General features: G+C 56.0%; 1 protein-coding gene across 2 annotated transcripts in view; it reads left to right on the plus strand.

The window, feature by feature from the left end:
* Positions 1-13,373, plus strand: part of OTOF (otoferlin) — a 77,604-nt gene that overhangs the window by 25,820 nt on the left and 38,411 nt on the right. Inside the window, exons 3-6 of one of the 2 annotated variants that reach the window (XM_037528390.2) lie at positions 3,298-3,386; positions 7,221-7,320; positions 8,225-8,406; positions 12,315-12,359. In XM_037528390.2, coding sequence (XP_037384287.1) covers positions 3,298-3,386; positions 7,221-7,320; positions 8,225-8,406; positions 12,315-12,359 — 416 coding nt within the window. The remainder of the gene's footprint in view (positions 1-3,297; positions 3,387-7,220; positions 7,321-8,224; positions 8,407-12,314; positions 12,360-13,373) is intronic. The other variant, XM_037528388.2, reaches the window with a different exon arrangement.

Consider the following 13,373-nt stretch of genomic DNA (forward strand, 5'->3'; position numbering starts at 1 on the left):
AGAGCCACCATCAAGCTGGCCCTGGAGGAGTTTTCTTGGCATGAACACAGGGAAGAAATGGAGCATAGGGTGCTGCTTTATGTTAAGGAGATACCTGCCACCCAGCCCTGCCAACGGGATTCTGATCCAGAGAGAGCCACAGGCAGCCTGGGGGACATCATAGTGATCTAGTGCCCTTAACACACCACCCCAATACTCAGTGGCCTCAATCACAACACTGTAGTGTTACTCCTGATTCCGCGGCTGGGCTCAGTGGGGCAGTTCTGCTGGGCAACCAGCAGGGAGCTCAGTTGGCGCTGATTGTTGAGTGAGCATTTTGGGCCTCCTGTGGCCTCTCCAGCAGGGCTGCCTGGGCATGACAACTAACTTCCCAGAGGGGCTGGCTCTTAACTACTAAGCTAGACTATTAACTAGTTTAATTATTCTTTGGGCAAATCCCTCCTGAGCACCCTATAAAGTGGGGATTAAGTTATATAATATATGTAAAGTGCCAGTGTCTTGCAGCTTAGTCAGCACTCAAGAAATAAGTGTTCCTGTTGCCAATAATCTAGAAGGATAGTTAGGGCCTGAGCTGCACCCCGCCTCTAAATTCAGCCTGGTTTCAGGAGAGGGTCCCGCGTAGTGAATTAAGCCTGAGCTAAGCATCCAGAGACTGGCGTTCAAATCCTGCCTCTCACCACAGGCTGTGGTCTCCAGGAGAAATATCACCCCCCTCAGTGCTCCCCACTTACAAATGATCACATCTTGCCATGTGGCTGTGACCCTCGTGTATTTATGAGAAGTACCTAGTTATGCCCAGATGTGCTCCCAGCTGTACTCTCTGGGTTCTGATGGGGGGGTGTGAGGCCCCAGGAGCTCCTGAGCCCCCAAACCTGCCCATCAGGCCTTGCTGCATCCCCTGCCAGTGTCTATGCACATCACTTTAACTGGTGGAAAGGAAACAACAGCAAAAATAAGGAGACTGTAAGTGAAATTTTTCTGATGAAAGAGAAATGGGAAATTGCCAGACCAAGGCAGAAGAGGCGGTGACCCGGCACTGGGCAAGCAGGAGCCCAAGCAGCTCCCTTCTGTGGGTGCCTGTCCCTTTGCATTCACCTACCACATGATGCTGCTCCACACCCACGCCCTCTAGCCCTCTAACATGCCATTCCACTGTTACCTCCCTCCTCTGACTCTTTGTCTCCTTCCAGCGCCAAAAGCCCACACACAGACCTTCGGGTGGATCAACCCCTCTGCCCCCTCCATCCCCAGAAACTAAAATTTTGCTCTCCCAGTCCTCTCCTCAGCACATGGCTAATGAGTTAGGCCTTCATGAGCTGTTTATTTCCCCAAAGCCTAGTAGAAGCAACTTCATTAAGAAAACCACACACTCGGCTGAGCTGGAGGCCTCAGACAGCAGGAGCCAAGCTGTTTAATGAGGTCTGCAGCCACCAGGGCTGCCCTGCTCCCCTCAGTGCCCCTCATCCCTCCCCTCTTCCTCTGCATCCAGGACTGCCCAGCTCGCCAGGCTGGGGTGTGGGGGGACTCACCCTCTCACCCCCCTCTGCCTCTTCCTCCCCCATCTGCCCCCTCCAGCTGAGCCATCCTGGATTTGAGGGGCCTCCTGGAACTGGGCCAGCCTGCAAAGAGGGCACATGAGCGCCATCTTTTTGAGATAGGCCCTGCCCACATGGGACAGTGACCTGCCAGGCTGCCCAATGTCCTCCAAACCCCTGAAGTCTGAGAGAAGGAAGTACAGGTTTGAAACGGCAACCTGTAGGGTGGGCTCTCAGAGGCCTCCCCAGGACCTGCTAAGCCACCACTGAGCCTCTGAATCAGGTTACATTCTGAGCGCTAATTTTTCTGACTGTCAAGCAGAACACATCCCAGCCTCCTGGGCTGCAGTGAAGACTAAGTGAATTAACGTAGGTAAAGTAGGTAACGTAGGTAGCCTTCAGACTCCTGCCTAAGAAGTGTTCTCCATAAATGGCAGCCATACTACATGTCGTCATTATTACTATTATTATCACTGGTCACCAGTCTGCTAAGCAGTTGGAATTTGGTGAGAACTAAAAATGAAGCTTAAAATTAAAAGGTCACTCCTTTCTACCTGCTTTGTCAATCCCCCCTCACTCTGCCCCCGCCCCCCATGGTCTCTCAATGGCATCTTGAACAGACCTCAGAGCTTTCTGGTCATTTTCAGTTATTTGAAGTCCAGTGTAGAAGGGCCGCCTCCTCTGGTCTGGCATCCTGTTGTGCCCAGACTCCCTTATCTCACTTGTGACTCAAGGCAGGGAGCAGGACAGGGCCCAGGGGACAGCCTGGGCTCAGGGGACAGCGAGTCCCCAGGGAAAGGTCACTGGGACCTTGCCTGGCTGGTGCCACCCCCCCACCCCACCCGTGTGTGCCTCAGCCTGGAGCTCATCTCCCAGGAAAGTGCCCGGATGTGATGCTTTTCACTGTCCCCCCAGCCCCCATCTTCTTTCTCATTCCCGGGAGGAGGGTTGAGGGAAGGTTGGGGGTGGCAGGCCTCTGAGGAAGCCCCGAGGGAGGTGCGCCCCTCACCTGGTAGCAACTGTTGGCAGATCTCTTTTAAGGGATGGGGTACTTGGCACCTTTGACCCCTATTTTGGGCCCTTGTTGCCATTTCTAGGGAGTCAGGAAAAGTCCCACTCAACTTCCTATTTACGTTATTATTGGTTCAGACAGAAGTGGTGAGGGTAACCTAGAGATGGTGGGTGGGAGACGGGCGGTCCGTGGGCCTACCCCGTCACACTTCACTTAACAGCTAAAATCTGTCTCCAATGTTCCCATGGCCAGTGTGATGCATGAGGCCAGGAGTGACCTGAATGGGGGAGTCTGAGGCCATCACTCAAGACAGAGCTTGAATTGGTCAGAACGACCCTAACAGGAGTGAACCGGAATCTTACATCTCCACTCGCACTGAGCAAAGACCAAGCTCAGAGTCCGAAAACCTTGCCCTGGAGCCTGCCCCACCCTGGTGGCAACACCCATTCACAAGGGCCCCCCAGTATGGGAAGGCCCCTGTGAAGTGGTGGGAGGAGAACTGAGCCGAGACTCAGAGGTCCTGTCTGCCGAAAGCTCTTCCACCTTCCTCCCCTCTGCGCCCTGGCCTTGGGCTGGTTGCCAGGCCTCTGCAGAGGAGTGGGCCGCGATACCCACGCTGGACGTTCCAGGAGGGAACTTTGTCCCTGCGGAGTGCAGGGCCAATGTGAGGGCCCCCTTACTAAGGACCCCCACTCCCCACACTCCCCCCGTCCTTTCTACCTAAGGCCATGTCTGTCCCTCTGTCCCCAGACCTTCCGGTGGCCGGTGGCTAGCAGCGTTGACAGCAATGAGATGCTCGAGATTCAGATCTTCAACTACAGCAAAGTCTTCAGCAACAAGTAAGCGTGGGGTCCAGAGGGCCTGCAGGCCTGCCCCGGTCCTTGGGCTGCCTTACCATGTGAGCACTGTTACTACTGGGGGTTCCTTTCTGGGTGGCAAGCAGAACTCCGAAGAACTGGAACGGTATGGAATGGTGGCTAACTAACATAAAGTCCTGCCTTCAGTCCCAAAACCACCTGCTTTATACAAGCTAGAGGAGGTCATGGCTGAACTTCAGCCTGGCCACATCCCATATTCCTGCAGGGCCAAGGAACCCTCTCTGCCCTAAAAACGCTAAAATGCCCACATCCCACACTCAGCCGAGATTTTTCAGGCTCCCAATAAAAGCTGCAGAATGCTTGGATCCCATGTAGTTTGGCTCCTCCACAATCTCACGGCCCACTCTCTGTGCAGATGGGGAAACCGAGACTCAGAGAGGACATAAGGCCACATGGGTAGACAGTGGGGGGCTGGGGTTCCAATACCTGTCTTTCTCCCCCTTCCGAATCCTGAGCTCTCAGAAACCAGAGTGAATGAGCAGTGAAGGTAGAAACCAAGGATGGGGGAAAGACTGGAAAATCCTTGGCAATGAAAGCCGCTAGCCCCAACACCGAAATGTTGGCAGCACCCTGCAAGCATCAAAACTCCTATAATGAACAAATCAGAAGCGTTTGTTAAATTGTTTGGGAAACTGACTACCATGACAGTGACTATACTGACATTCAAGACTACATTAGTTTTCTTTTTTTTTCCTTAAAGATATTTATGCATACAAGAACTGAGGCACAGGCCAGAGGTGCAGGGGGTGAGAGGATTCACCAGAGATAGAGCGGGGAGCAGAACAGGCAGATCAACTGAAATACACTGCTGAGGGGAGCAGCGGGCGAGACAGGAGAGGTCTGCTGGGCCATGTGGGTATCTTCCTGGCTGGAGATCCAATTTGACTGTGGAGCTGGAATGGAAAAAAGGAGTGGCGAGCAGAGGGCCCCCCCACACACACAGCTAGGGGATAGAAGGCGAGTGCTTGAGTCAGGTGGAACTGTGGCTCTGTTTCTCAGAACCTTAGAAAAGACCCCCCTGGTGTCTGCCTGGACCAGGCCAGGGAGGCGGCTGAGGTCACAGCCCTCCATGCGAGGTCACAGCCCTCCACGCCCAGCGAGGCGAGGCTCAGTGACCCGTCTTTCTCACAGGGCAGCTGAGTGAGGGCAAACCTCTGGGGCTCGCACTGGGCTTAGCTACCAGCCAAGCCTCTCTTGCTGCATGGCGGGGCGCCGGGGGAAGAGGTGCTGGCACCAGCAGACCCCTTTGTCTGTGGTGTGAGGGGATGAGTAAATGCCCTGTGGGTCAGGAGGCAGAGTTGACAGGGTGGGCAGGTCTGGGAGCAGGAATCCCAGTGGCCCTTCTTCTCTGGAGAGTTCAGAGCACTCCAGGGTGAGAGCTGAGTCGCATGACTGAGTCATTTGGGGAAACTGAAGTAAAGGCAGCTGGTATGAGAACTGGAACCTATGGGCTTGATCCCATCACCATCCATCTCAGAGAAAGGGATTTGTTCTAGAGGCAGCTTAGAAACTGCCCCTCACCCACCGCTTCTGGGGTTTCCCAGGACAGGATGTTAGTAGAAGGGAAGCGTGTCTTCATCAGGGACCAGGAGACCCCCGATCTGCCTGCCTCGAATGAGGTCCTCTTTCAGGCACCTTGGGTATCCCTGTGAGGCCCAGGGGATCTTGTACGTCCACTTATCCTGGGTGTCCACCTGTCCTGGGGCCTCCCCAGGGCCCATGATGGGGGATGGCCTGCTGCAGGCACCCCGTCTCCTGTGGTCCCTGAATAATTCATGAACCAGGAGCACAAGGGAGGCCTAGCCAGGCCTGAGGCACTTGACACCAGCTCCCAGGGGATAAATTATTGACAGGGCCTGGTGCCTGGTTGCCACTTTTTTGTAGTCAGTCTGTGTCCTCCCTCCCCCTGCACCTGAGCCCCCACCTCCACCCCTTGCTGGCTAATTACCCAGGAATCCTGCACCTGCCCAGCCACTGTATATGGGCACTGTGGGCTGCCCTTTTGTGTCTGCGGCCTGGCTGGGTCACACAAGGGAGGTGGTCAGAGGACAAGTTAGGTCCCCTCACCTAGCCACCCGGGTGAATCTAAGGCCCAGAGAGGGCCTTTGTCCCAGGTCACCCAGCAGGGTGAGGACTGAACCAAGTTCTTATCCCAGACCTCCTGACCTGGAGGGCAGCACTCCTTCCTGCAGAAGGAATAGCCTCGCACTCCACGTTCCAGGGACAGGACCCTGCTGTCCATGGGGCATGACAGCCTCTTCCTCAGTTGCCCTGAGCAACCCTGCAGCCCTGGCACAATGACCCACCCAGGAGGAGCAGGGGCAATAGGTAGACCCCTGATTTGCAGCCAGATTACAGACAAGGAGGCCAAGCAGGCCAGAGCTAGGTCTTCCAGCGTTTTTCTGTAGTCTACACTGCCTCCTGTTGGGGTGATATTTAGCCTGTGTGTGTAGGGCTTGAACCAGGGTGTGCAGAGCAGGGGGTTGCCAGGACCTCCTCTTATGTGGAATTAAAGCGGTGGCAGAATGGACGAGCTGTGAGGGGAGTTATGAAGAAGTGACGTCCCCATCGCAGGGCGTCTAGCAGGGGCTTGAGAGCCATGTCAGGGAGACTGCGTGAGGGGCTTCCTCTCGGACAAGTCTCAAGTCCCTCCAAAATCTGAGATCTGAGACACTGACTTTAGTTAAGCCAAGGTACCGGGTTTCTCTGAGCGTTTCTCTGCAGGGGAATAGCTACCTCCTGCCCCCTGGGGGCATCTTGTCACATTGCACCAACTCATCATCAATAGCTGATCCCAAGGACACCGCCCTCCTTACACCTGGGCATCCTCTAGATGCCTCGCGGAGGTTTAGTGCGTCCGCTGGGGTTAACAGGCCTGAAGGTGCAGTCGGCAAAGGACAGCAGTAGAACAAGACTCCCCAAAGTGTGCTCAGTGTCATCAGCATCGCCTCAAACTTGTCAAAAACACACATTCTCTGTTGCTGCTGCCCCACCTGCTGGCCCAGACCCCCGGCCCTCAGGAGCAGATGTGCACATCTGTCCCCACTCCAAGTTCAGTGGCTTCACATTGGAAGCTTGACCTTGGCCATGGCGGGAGTATTTACAAGCTGGAAGCTGCAAGTCAGCACCACCCTTATCCTCTCCGACTCAGTCCTGAAACATTCCCAGCGCCACCTGGGCGGTGGGTCCCAGTCATCTGTGTCTTAGCAAGCCCTCCTGATGAATCTGTTAGGGCTGAAGTCTGAGAACCACTGATTTAGAACAAAACTAAGTGAGAGAGATGAACAGGCCAGTGTGTTTTTCACGCCCCCAGTCCATTGTCAAGTGTCTCCACCTTGCAGAAGCTACGCATCCACCCCCTCATTTTCTGCAGCAAGGTGAGACTGGGGCAGCAGCTCCAGGTCCCCTGGCCTAACCCTGTATTTCTCTCAATCACAGCCCAAGGGGGAGAGGCCAGGATGCAGCTACAACTGGGAGGGGGCTTCCAGGGGCTAGGTCTGAGAAGCACCAAGCTCCATCATGCCCCTGCCCCAATGCGTACACCCCCCGGGGGTCCTCACTGCCCTTGAGTGCTCCCAGGGATGAGTCTCACACCTGTAACCATTCACAGTCCTGGAGGCTCACCTAACATCCTGGATTTGCCGCCCTGGCAGACCAGCCCTGGCTCCAGGTCACCGACCCCACGGCCAGCCTGGGGCCGGAGCGAGCCTTCCCTCTCTCCAGCCTAGGCAGTGACAGCTTCTTGGGAGGTCAGCCTTGCTCCTCATTCTGCCACGCCCCCTCTGCCATCCCCAGGCTCATCGGGACCTTCCGCATGGTACTGCAGAAGGTGGTGGAGGAAAACCACGTGGAGGTGACCGACGCGCTGATCGATGACAACAATGCGATCATCAAGGTGGGTGTGGCCCGAGAGCCCCTGCTCTTGTCCATCATGGTCGCCCACGGGCCTGCTTCATGCAGGCTCAGCCTAGAGGTGCTGGCCTGGCTTGGGCAGAGCAGGGTCTGCTGTCAAATGGCAGACACAGCAGCTCTTCCTGCAGGGATGGGCAAGAGGAGAGCAAAGGGGGCACGAGAGGTCCTTCCGTTTGGATGCCTGCTCAGGAATCGCTAAAGAGGCTTCTCATCATCTGAGGGCCACAATGAGCCCTGCTGGCTGCTCCAGGGCGTGACCTTCGAACACGGCCTGGGCTGCTCCTAACCAGCCGTTCCGTGGGGGCGGGGACCTCTATTCCTCTCATCCCATCCCCTCCTGCACTTTCAACACGAGCACAAGGAGTGATGCACAGTCTCTGGGCACTTAATACGTTTTAACAAAGGAAATAAACCGACCTGGATGCCAGACCTCAGGCTCTGCTCTGAGGCACGGTCCCCTAGACAGAGCTGACCGCACACCTTTGGAGGGCACTCAGGGCCTGGCTCTTCTCCGTTGGGCAGCCTCATGCCCTCACATCTCCAGTGAGCATCAGGAGTAAGGGGTGATCAGCCCATTTCAGGCAGACCAGCCCTCAGCTTCGCAGGCAGCCCCGGGTCAGACAAGGGGGTGGTCTACTCCCTGGAGACACTGACTGTATACAGTGGACTCAGAGTCCACCACGCCCCTTTGGGTTCCAGGATCTGGAGTCAGAGCCCCTTAACTGACTGAGTCTGAGCATGTCAGTCTTTCCGAGCCTCTGTTTTCTCATCTGCAAAATGGGAGGGGGTTTAAAAGCTCTCGGTGACCCCCGGCGAGCAGCAGCACACACAGGGTCATGGCTGCTGTTGCAGCCCCAGCTGCTCACTCCCCGCCTCTCTCCCTCCAGACCAGCCTGTGCATGGTGGTCCGGTATCAGGCCACAGATGGCACGGTGGGGTCCTGGGACGACGGGGACTTCCTGGGGGATGAGTCCCTTCAAGAGGAAGAGAAGGACAGCCAGGAGACAGATGGGTTGCTCCCCGGCTCCCGCCCCAGCTCCCAGCCGCCAGGAGAGAAGAGCTTCCGCAGGTAACAGGCTGGGCCTTCTGACTGCCCACTGCCCCCAAAGACACAGGGAGGATCTGTGGGCCCTGGGGCCCCCAGAAGGCCCCTCTGGGTGGTCTTGGCCCAGAGTCCAGGGCTGAGTTCTAAGGGACATAAGAGGGGGGCAGTGGTTTCTGCAGCAGTGCCCCAAGAGGGCCCTGGGCTCTGCAGCTCACTGGGGAGGGAGCAGGGAGACTTGTGCCTGGCTGATGGGTCAGGCATCTCCCTCACCCCGACCAGGAGAAGCAAAGTCTGTGAGGTTGAGCCCTAACATCGGGGAAGAGGCTACCCTCCTTCTCCTCAGAGAACGGGAGGCACAGACAGGAGGGGGGCCTGTCTCCTCTCTATTTCTGGTCCCAGACCAGGCCCAGGCAGCCTGGCCTCCACCTTGACCCAATGAAGGCCCAAGAGGGGGAAGCCAAAGGCCCTGCTCTGACCAGCCTCTCTTGTGTCGAGAGTCTCACTGCAAATGTCCTGCCACACATGGGGACAGGGGCTGGGCAGTCCTGCCCACTCCCCACGCACTGTTCATACCCCCAGAAGAAAATGCAATTGCGCAGTCCTTAGAGGCCAGAGACATAGAATCTAGGCTGGCGGGTGGCTGGGAATAATGTGAGGAATGCAGGTAAGTCCACGGTGCAGCTAAAGGACCAGGAAGGTTTTAAGAGGAGAGGGCGCTCCCCTCCCCTTGAATCATCTCCCAACAATCTCCTGCCACCTGTCCTTTCCAAGTACAGGGAATGCAGTGTCTGCTCTGAAAAAGACACACATTCTAAATCAGTGTGAATGAATGCATACCTTTGGATTGGGCAAATATTTTTCCTCTTTGCACCTGAACCCCTCCCCCCGCCCCCACCCCCCAAACACACAGATACAAGTTTAAGAGACCTGAGAAGCTGGTGAAGGGAGGAATAGGAATAAGGGCGAAGATGCTGCCCTTGGCCACCAGGCCAGCAGGGGCACGGGCAGCATCGCCAGGCCACCCTGGGGCCCGTCTTCTTGGGACTTCAGGCCTGGTAGGGCACAGCATGTGCAATTTGGCCTCAGGAAGCCCAGGGTGCACCTCAGCTCAGCCTCCCCTTAGAGAAGGGGTGAATCACTAACCCCAGTGGTGTTTTGTTCTTAGGGGCACAGGATCAGGGTTCTGGGCCCTTGCATGTCAGTGTACATCTACCCCGTCCCTGAAGAGAGAGGAGACCGTGCCCTTGAATGCACATGCATGCACACACCAGTGCGTGCACACACTCACACGCGCATGATGCCAGCGAGTGGCACACACCACTGGTTTCTGGGTCTGCTGCCATGCGGTTGTAGGGGAGGCACATCTTATAAAGGACAAAAGAGCCCCAGCTTTAATCCTGCAGCTGCACTACAGAGATTGGGGTTTTCCTGAGTATTCCCTGAATTCTGCCCCCTTCTACCCGCTCTCCTTCTCATTTTCTCCTCCTGCCTGTCCCTCCTGTCCTCAGGGCCCACCTCCTTCTGCTACCCATCTCCACTTTCTGGTGTCCTGGGAATATAAAGGTTCCTGCTGGGCCTCTCTGCTGGGTTTCATCTGGGGAAAGGTGGGGGGAGCACTCTTCTTGTTCTCCTATGTATCATCTTCCATTCCATGGAGACCCAGGGGGCCAGCGCCCTCCCTCCTACGCCTGTGGTTAGGGGGAGCAGGGCACAAGTACCTCTCCCACAGAGCTGTGCGTGGAGTGTGTGCCACAGGGCATGAGCCAGAGTTGTGCATCGGCAGGTGTGCATGGGGTCAGGACACCCAGCTTGGCCCCCAGAGTTCTGCTTTATCAAATCCCAGTCCCTCCCCCACCTCCCTTCACCTGGCTGAGCTCCAGGGCAAGCAGCCCAGAGGAGCCAGGGGCAGGGATTCGGGGTAAAGTGATACTCAGGAGACATTTCCCTAACCGAGCCACTTCACCTGAGGTTGGGGGTCCCCTCCCACCAGTTCCCCAGCATTGAATGCCCAGGGGAAGTGCCAGGGTCCCAGCAGGCCACCATATTGAACCTCTCACCACATGGCTGCTTTTCCCAGCACCAGGGAGGCATGGGAGGGCAGCTTGAGGAAGATACGAGGAGAAGCCAAGGCCCAGGGTGGGGCTAACAGAGAGAGAATGCTGGGAGGGAAATCAAGTCCATCCAGGGCTTCACAGGAGGTCCCCTAAGAGCCAGAAGAGCCCAGAAGTCAAACCCCAGTCCACCTGCTGCTGAGTGGCTGAAGGGAAGCTGAGCCTTGGCACCACCATTTGGAAAGTAGGATGATGATGATATCCACCCTGTGAGACACAGAGATATGACAGGCTGAGGCCAGTTCTCAGCAGAGGGTCTTGCCGTTGTTAGTAAGGTTGGTAGTCATCGAAACAGTGCTCGTAGCCAAAGTCACAAGAGTATTATTTTCTACAGTCCTTTTCCCATCTCCCTGGCCCACTTCCACACTCAAAGTGTGCATCTGTGTGTGGGCCCTTGAGGACACAGAGGCCTGGAACGTGGGTGAATGGGGTGAATGGTGTGCTATGCCCAGGTTGCAGGCACCTGCTGTGCCCTGTTCGGCTGTGTGCCTGAGAAGTCCCCCAACAGGCCCACCTAACACCTCTGGCAAGTTCAAAGCAAAGCCCAAAGGGAAGGAGAAAAGAGCCTCTCCTATTAGTATTCAAGTACACAAATTCCACCCTACTGCCCTACCCTGCCTACTCCCAGGGAACACGCTTCCCATTCTGGTTTTCATCGCAATAATTCTCAGACTTTTTAGGGTCACACAGATCTTTTTGGTTGGTGGGTGGGTAGATGCATGCGTGCATACGTAGACAGAGATTAGACAGACAAACTGCCGCCCAAACCTGGATTGGTGACTCAGAGAATGGGACCAGTAAACCTCCCACTCAGCCCTCAGTTCTTGAAACCTCATTGGAGCAGGGCTAGTGCAGGGGCAGAGGATTCCAATGGGGCCCAGGCCTGGCCTGCCATCAAGAACAGCCAGGCACAGGGCAGGGCTGCTAAGACCATCTCCCTGTCTCTACAGTGAGCTGTTCTCAATGGTCTCAGCTGATTTTGTTAGAGACCTGAATAATGTTCACTTGTTTGAAAGAACTGAAAGACCAGCTTGCCTAACAGAAAGATTAGGTGGCCAAAGCTTGGCCTGTCCAGCCTTCAGGCCCTGTGCTGCTGGGCCTAGAGTTTCATCTACCAGGACAATGTCTGTGCCAGGACAGAGTGTGAGGAAGGATAAAAATGCTAATTGTTATTCCTTTTCTTTTCTTCATTCTGATTGCCACAGCATTAGGAAAGCATTGAGAGAATATTCCAGAGGATTTTTCTGGATACTTCTCTAGAGAAGGAGAAGACCATTCTTGCCCTGCTCTGAGTCTGGGAGTGGTAGTTGCTTACTGACACACACCCAGAATCTTCTGGCCCCCTTTCTTCTCAGAGACCCTTCTAACCTAGGAGCTCCCCACTCTGTGGGAGGGATTGGAAAGCGGGGAGAAGCAGATGGCCCAGCCCCAGGCTCTCCTAACCTTGCATTCCCTGGGAAGCTGCAACCCACTTTCAGAAATAACAAGACCCAGGCCTGGGGACAGAGACTAGCTGATACCCTGAGGCTTCCCTCCGCCCCACAGTGCCAGGTTCTCCTGGGCTTCGCATTGGGATCGTGGCCACCCAGCCCCACTCCTGCAAGCCCTCTCCTCCTGCCCCAAGGCAGAGCCCAGTCAGCATATCCCTGTCCAGGAGGCTTAGGGGTGCTGAAGTGATAGGATGTGGGGTGAGAGGTCCCTGGGACAAGGAGGCCCCAGGGATTGTGGGGGCAGCAGGGTGAGGGGTAAGTGTGCAAGTATCTCTGGTCCACACCCTCTCACCCATGTCCCCTTGTCTCCTCATTTCTTCCCCCCACTCAGCAAAGGCAGAGAGAAGACCAAGGGAGGCCGAGATGGCGAACACAAGTAGGTGTCCCAGGCCAGGGCAGAGCCCGCGCTCAAAGGCGCCTCCCCACAGGGTGCCAATGGTCTGTCCCAGGGGGAAAGCACAGGCTGTCCGGGGGAGCCAGCACTGGAGATGGCAGGGCGAGGGCGGTCACTCCATCCGGCCCGGGGCGAGGGGCAGGGAGGTGTTAGGATGCGGGCGGCAGGTGGCCAGGCCTCTGGTTTCCACTCCCTCCTCCCTCCTTTCAGTGTCTTGATTTCTCCTCCACTTCCCTGTTCAGCTCCCCACCCTTGTGGTCATGGACGGAGGCTTCCCAGTGAAGGAGGATGTGACCAAAGGCAAAAGAAGCCAATGGCGCCTCCCCAACAAGTCCAGGAGGACCCACCAGAGAGCGTGACTGGAGCATAAAGCCCCAGAAAGCTAGAGAGCGGGGACTTCTTTCTGGCAGTGCTCACCACCTCTCTGTCCCCAAAAGGCTTCCTTGTCTGGGAGAGGAGAGGCGGTGGCGACCCCAGGTGGGACAGGCGAGCTACAAGGGGCTGGAAGGGCTCAAGGCCTGGGGCTGATGAGTGAGAAAACTTAAGACTCGAGCTCTGAAAGAACCTGTGCTCCCTGTGAGCAAGGGAGATTCTGAGTCAGGCTGGTTTGGGAAGATGGAAAATCAATTCCATGATACTTTTTGCTTAACCTTCTAAGGGGTTATGCCACCAGGAGAGCTGAGGAGTCAGCATCCCCAGCAAACCAGGGGCTAAATACATAGGGTTTCCCAAGCCCCCTGGGCACATGTGCAAACAGAGCCCTTTGGAGCCAGGTTCTTGTCTGAGGGGTCAGCAGGTCCTGTCCAGATGTGGAAAGACACTCGCAACCATCTGAAATTCAATGCACTTGGGAAGATGACTGTAAGCTGCAATTAAGAACTTGCCTGTACCTGGGGCAAGGAAAATAAGAGAAATAGGCCCTCCTAAAGAATATGCTCCATGTTCTGACAATTTGGCCATTGTAAGCAATGCAGGCGCGCCACAACCCAGCCCCTG

The sequence above is a fragment of the Talpa occidentalis genome, unplaced genomic scaffold (assembly GCF_014898055.3).
Source record: "Talpa occidentalis isolate TD23 unplaced genomic scaffold, MPIMG_talOcc4v2.1 talOcc4.5, whole genome shotgun sequence".
Classification (NCBI taxonomy): Eukaryota; Metazoa; Chordata; class Mammalia; order Eulipotyphla; family Talpidae; genus Talpa; species Talpa occidentalis.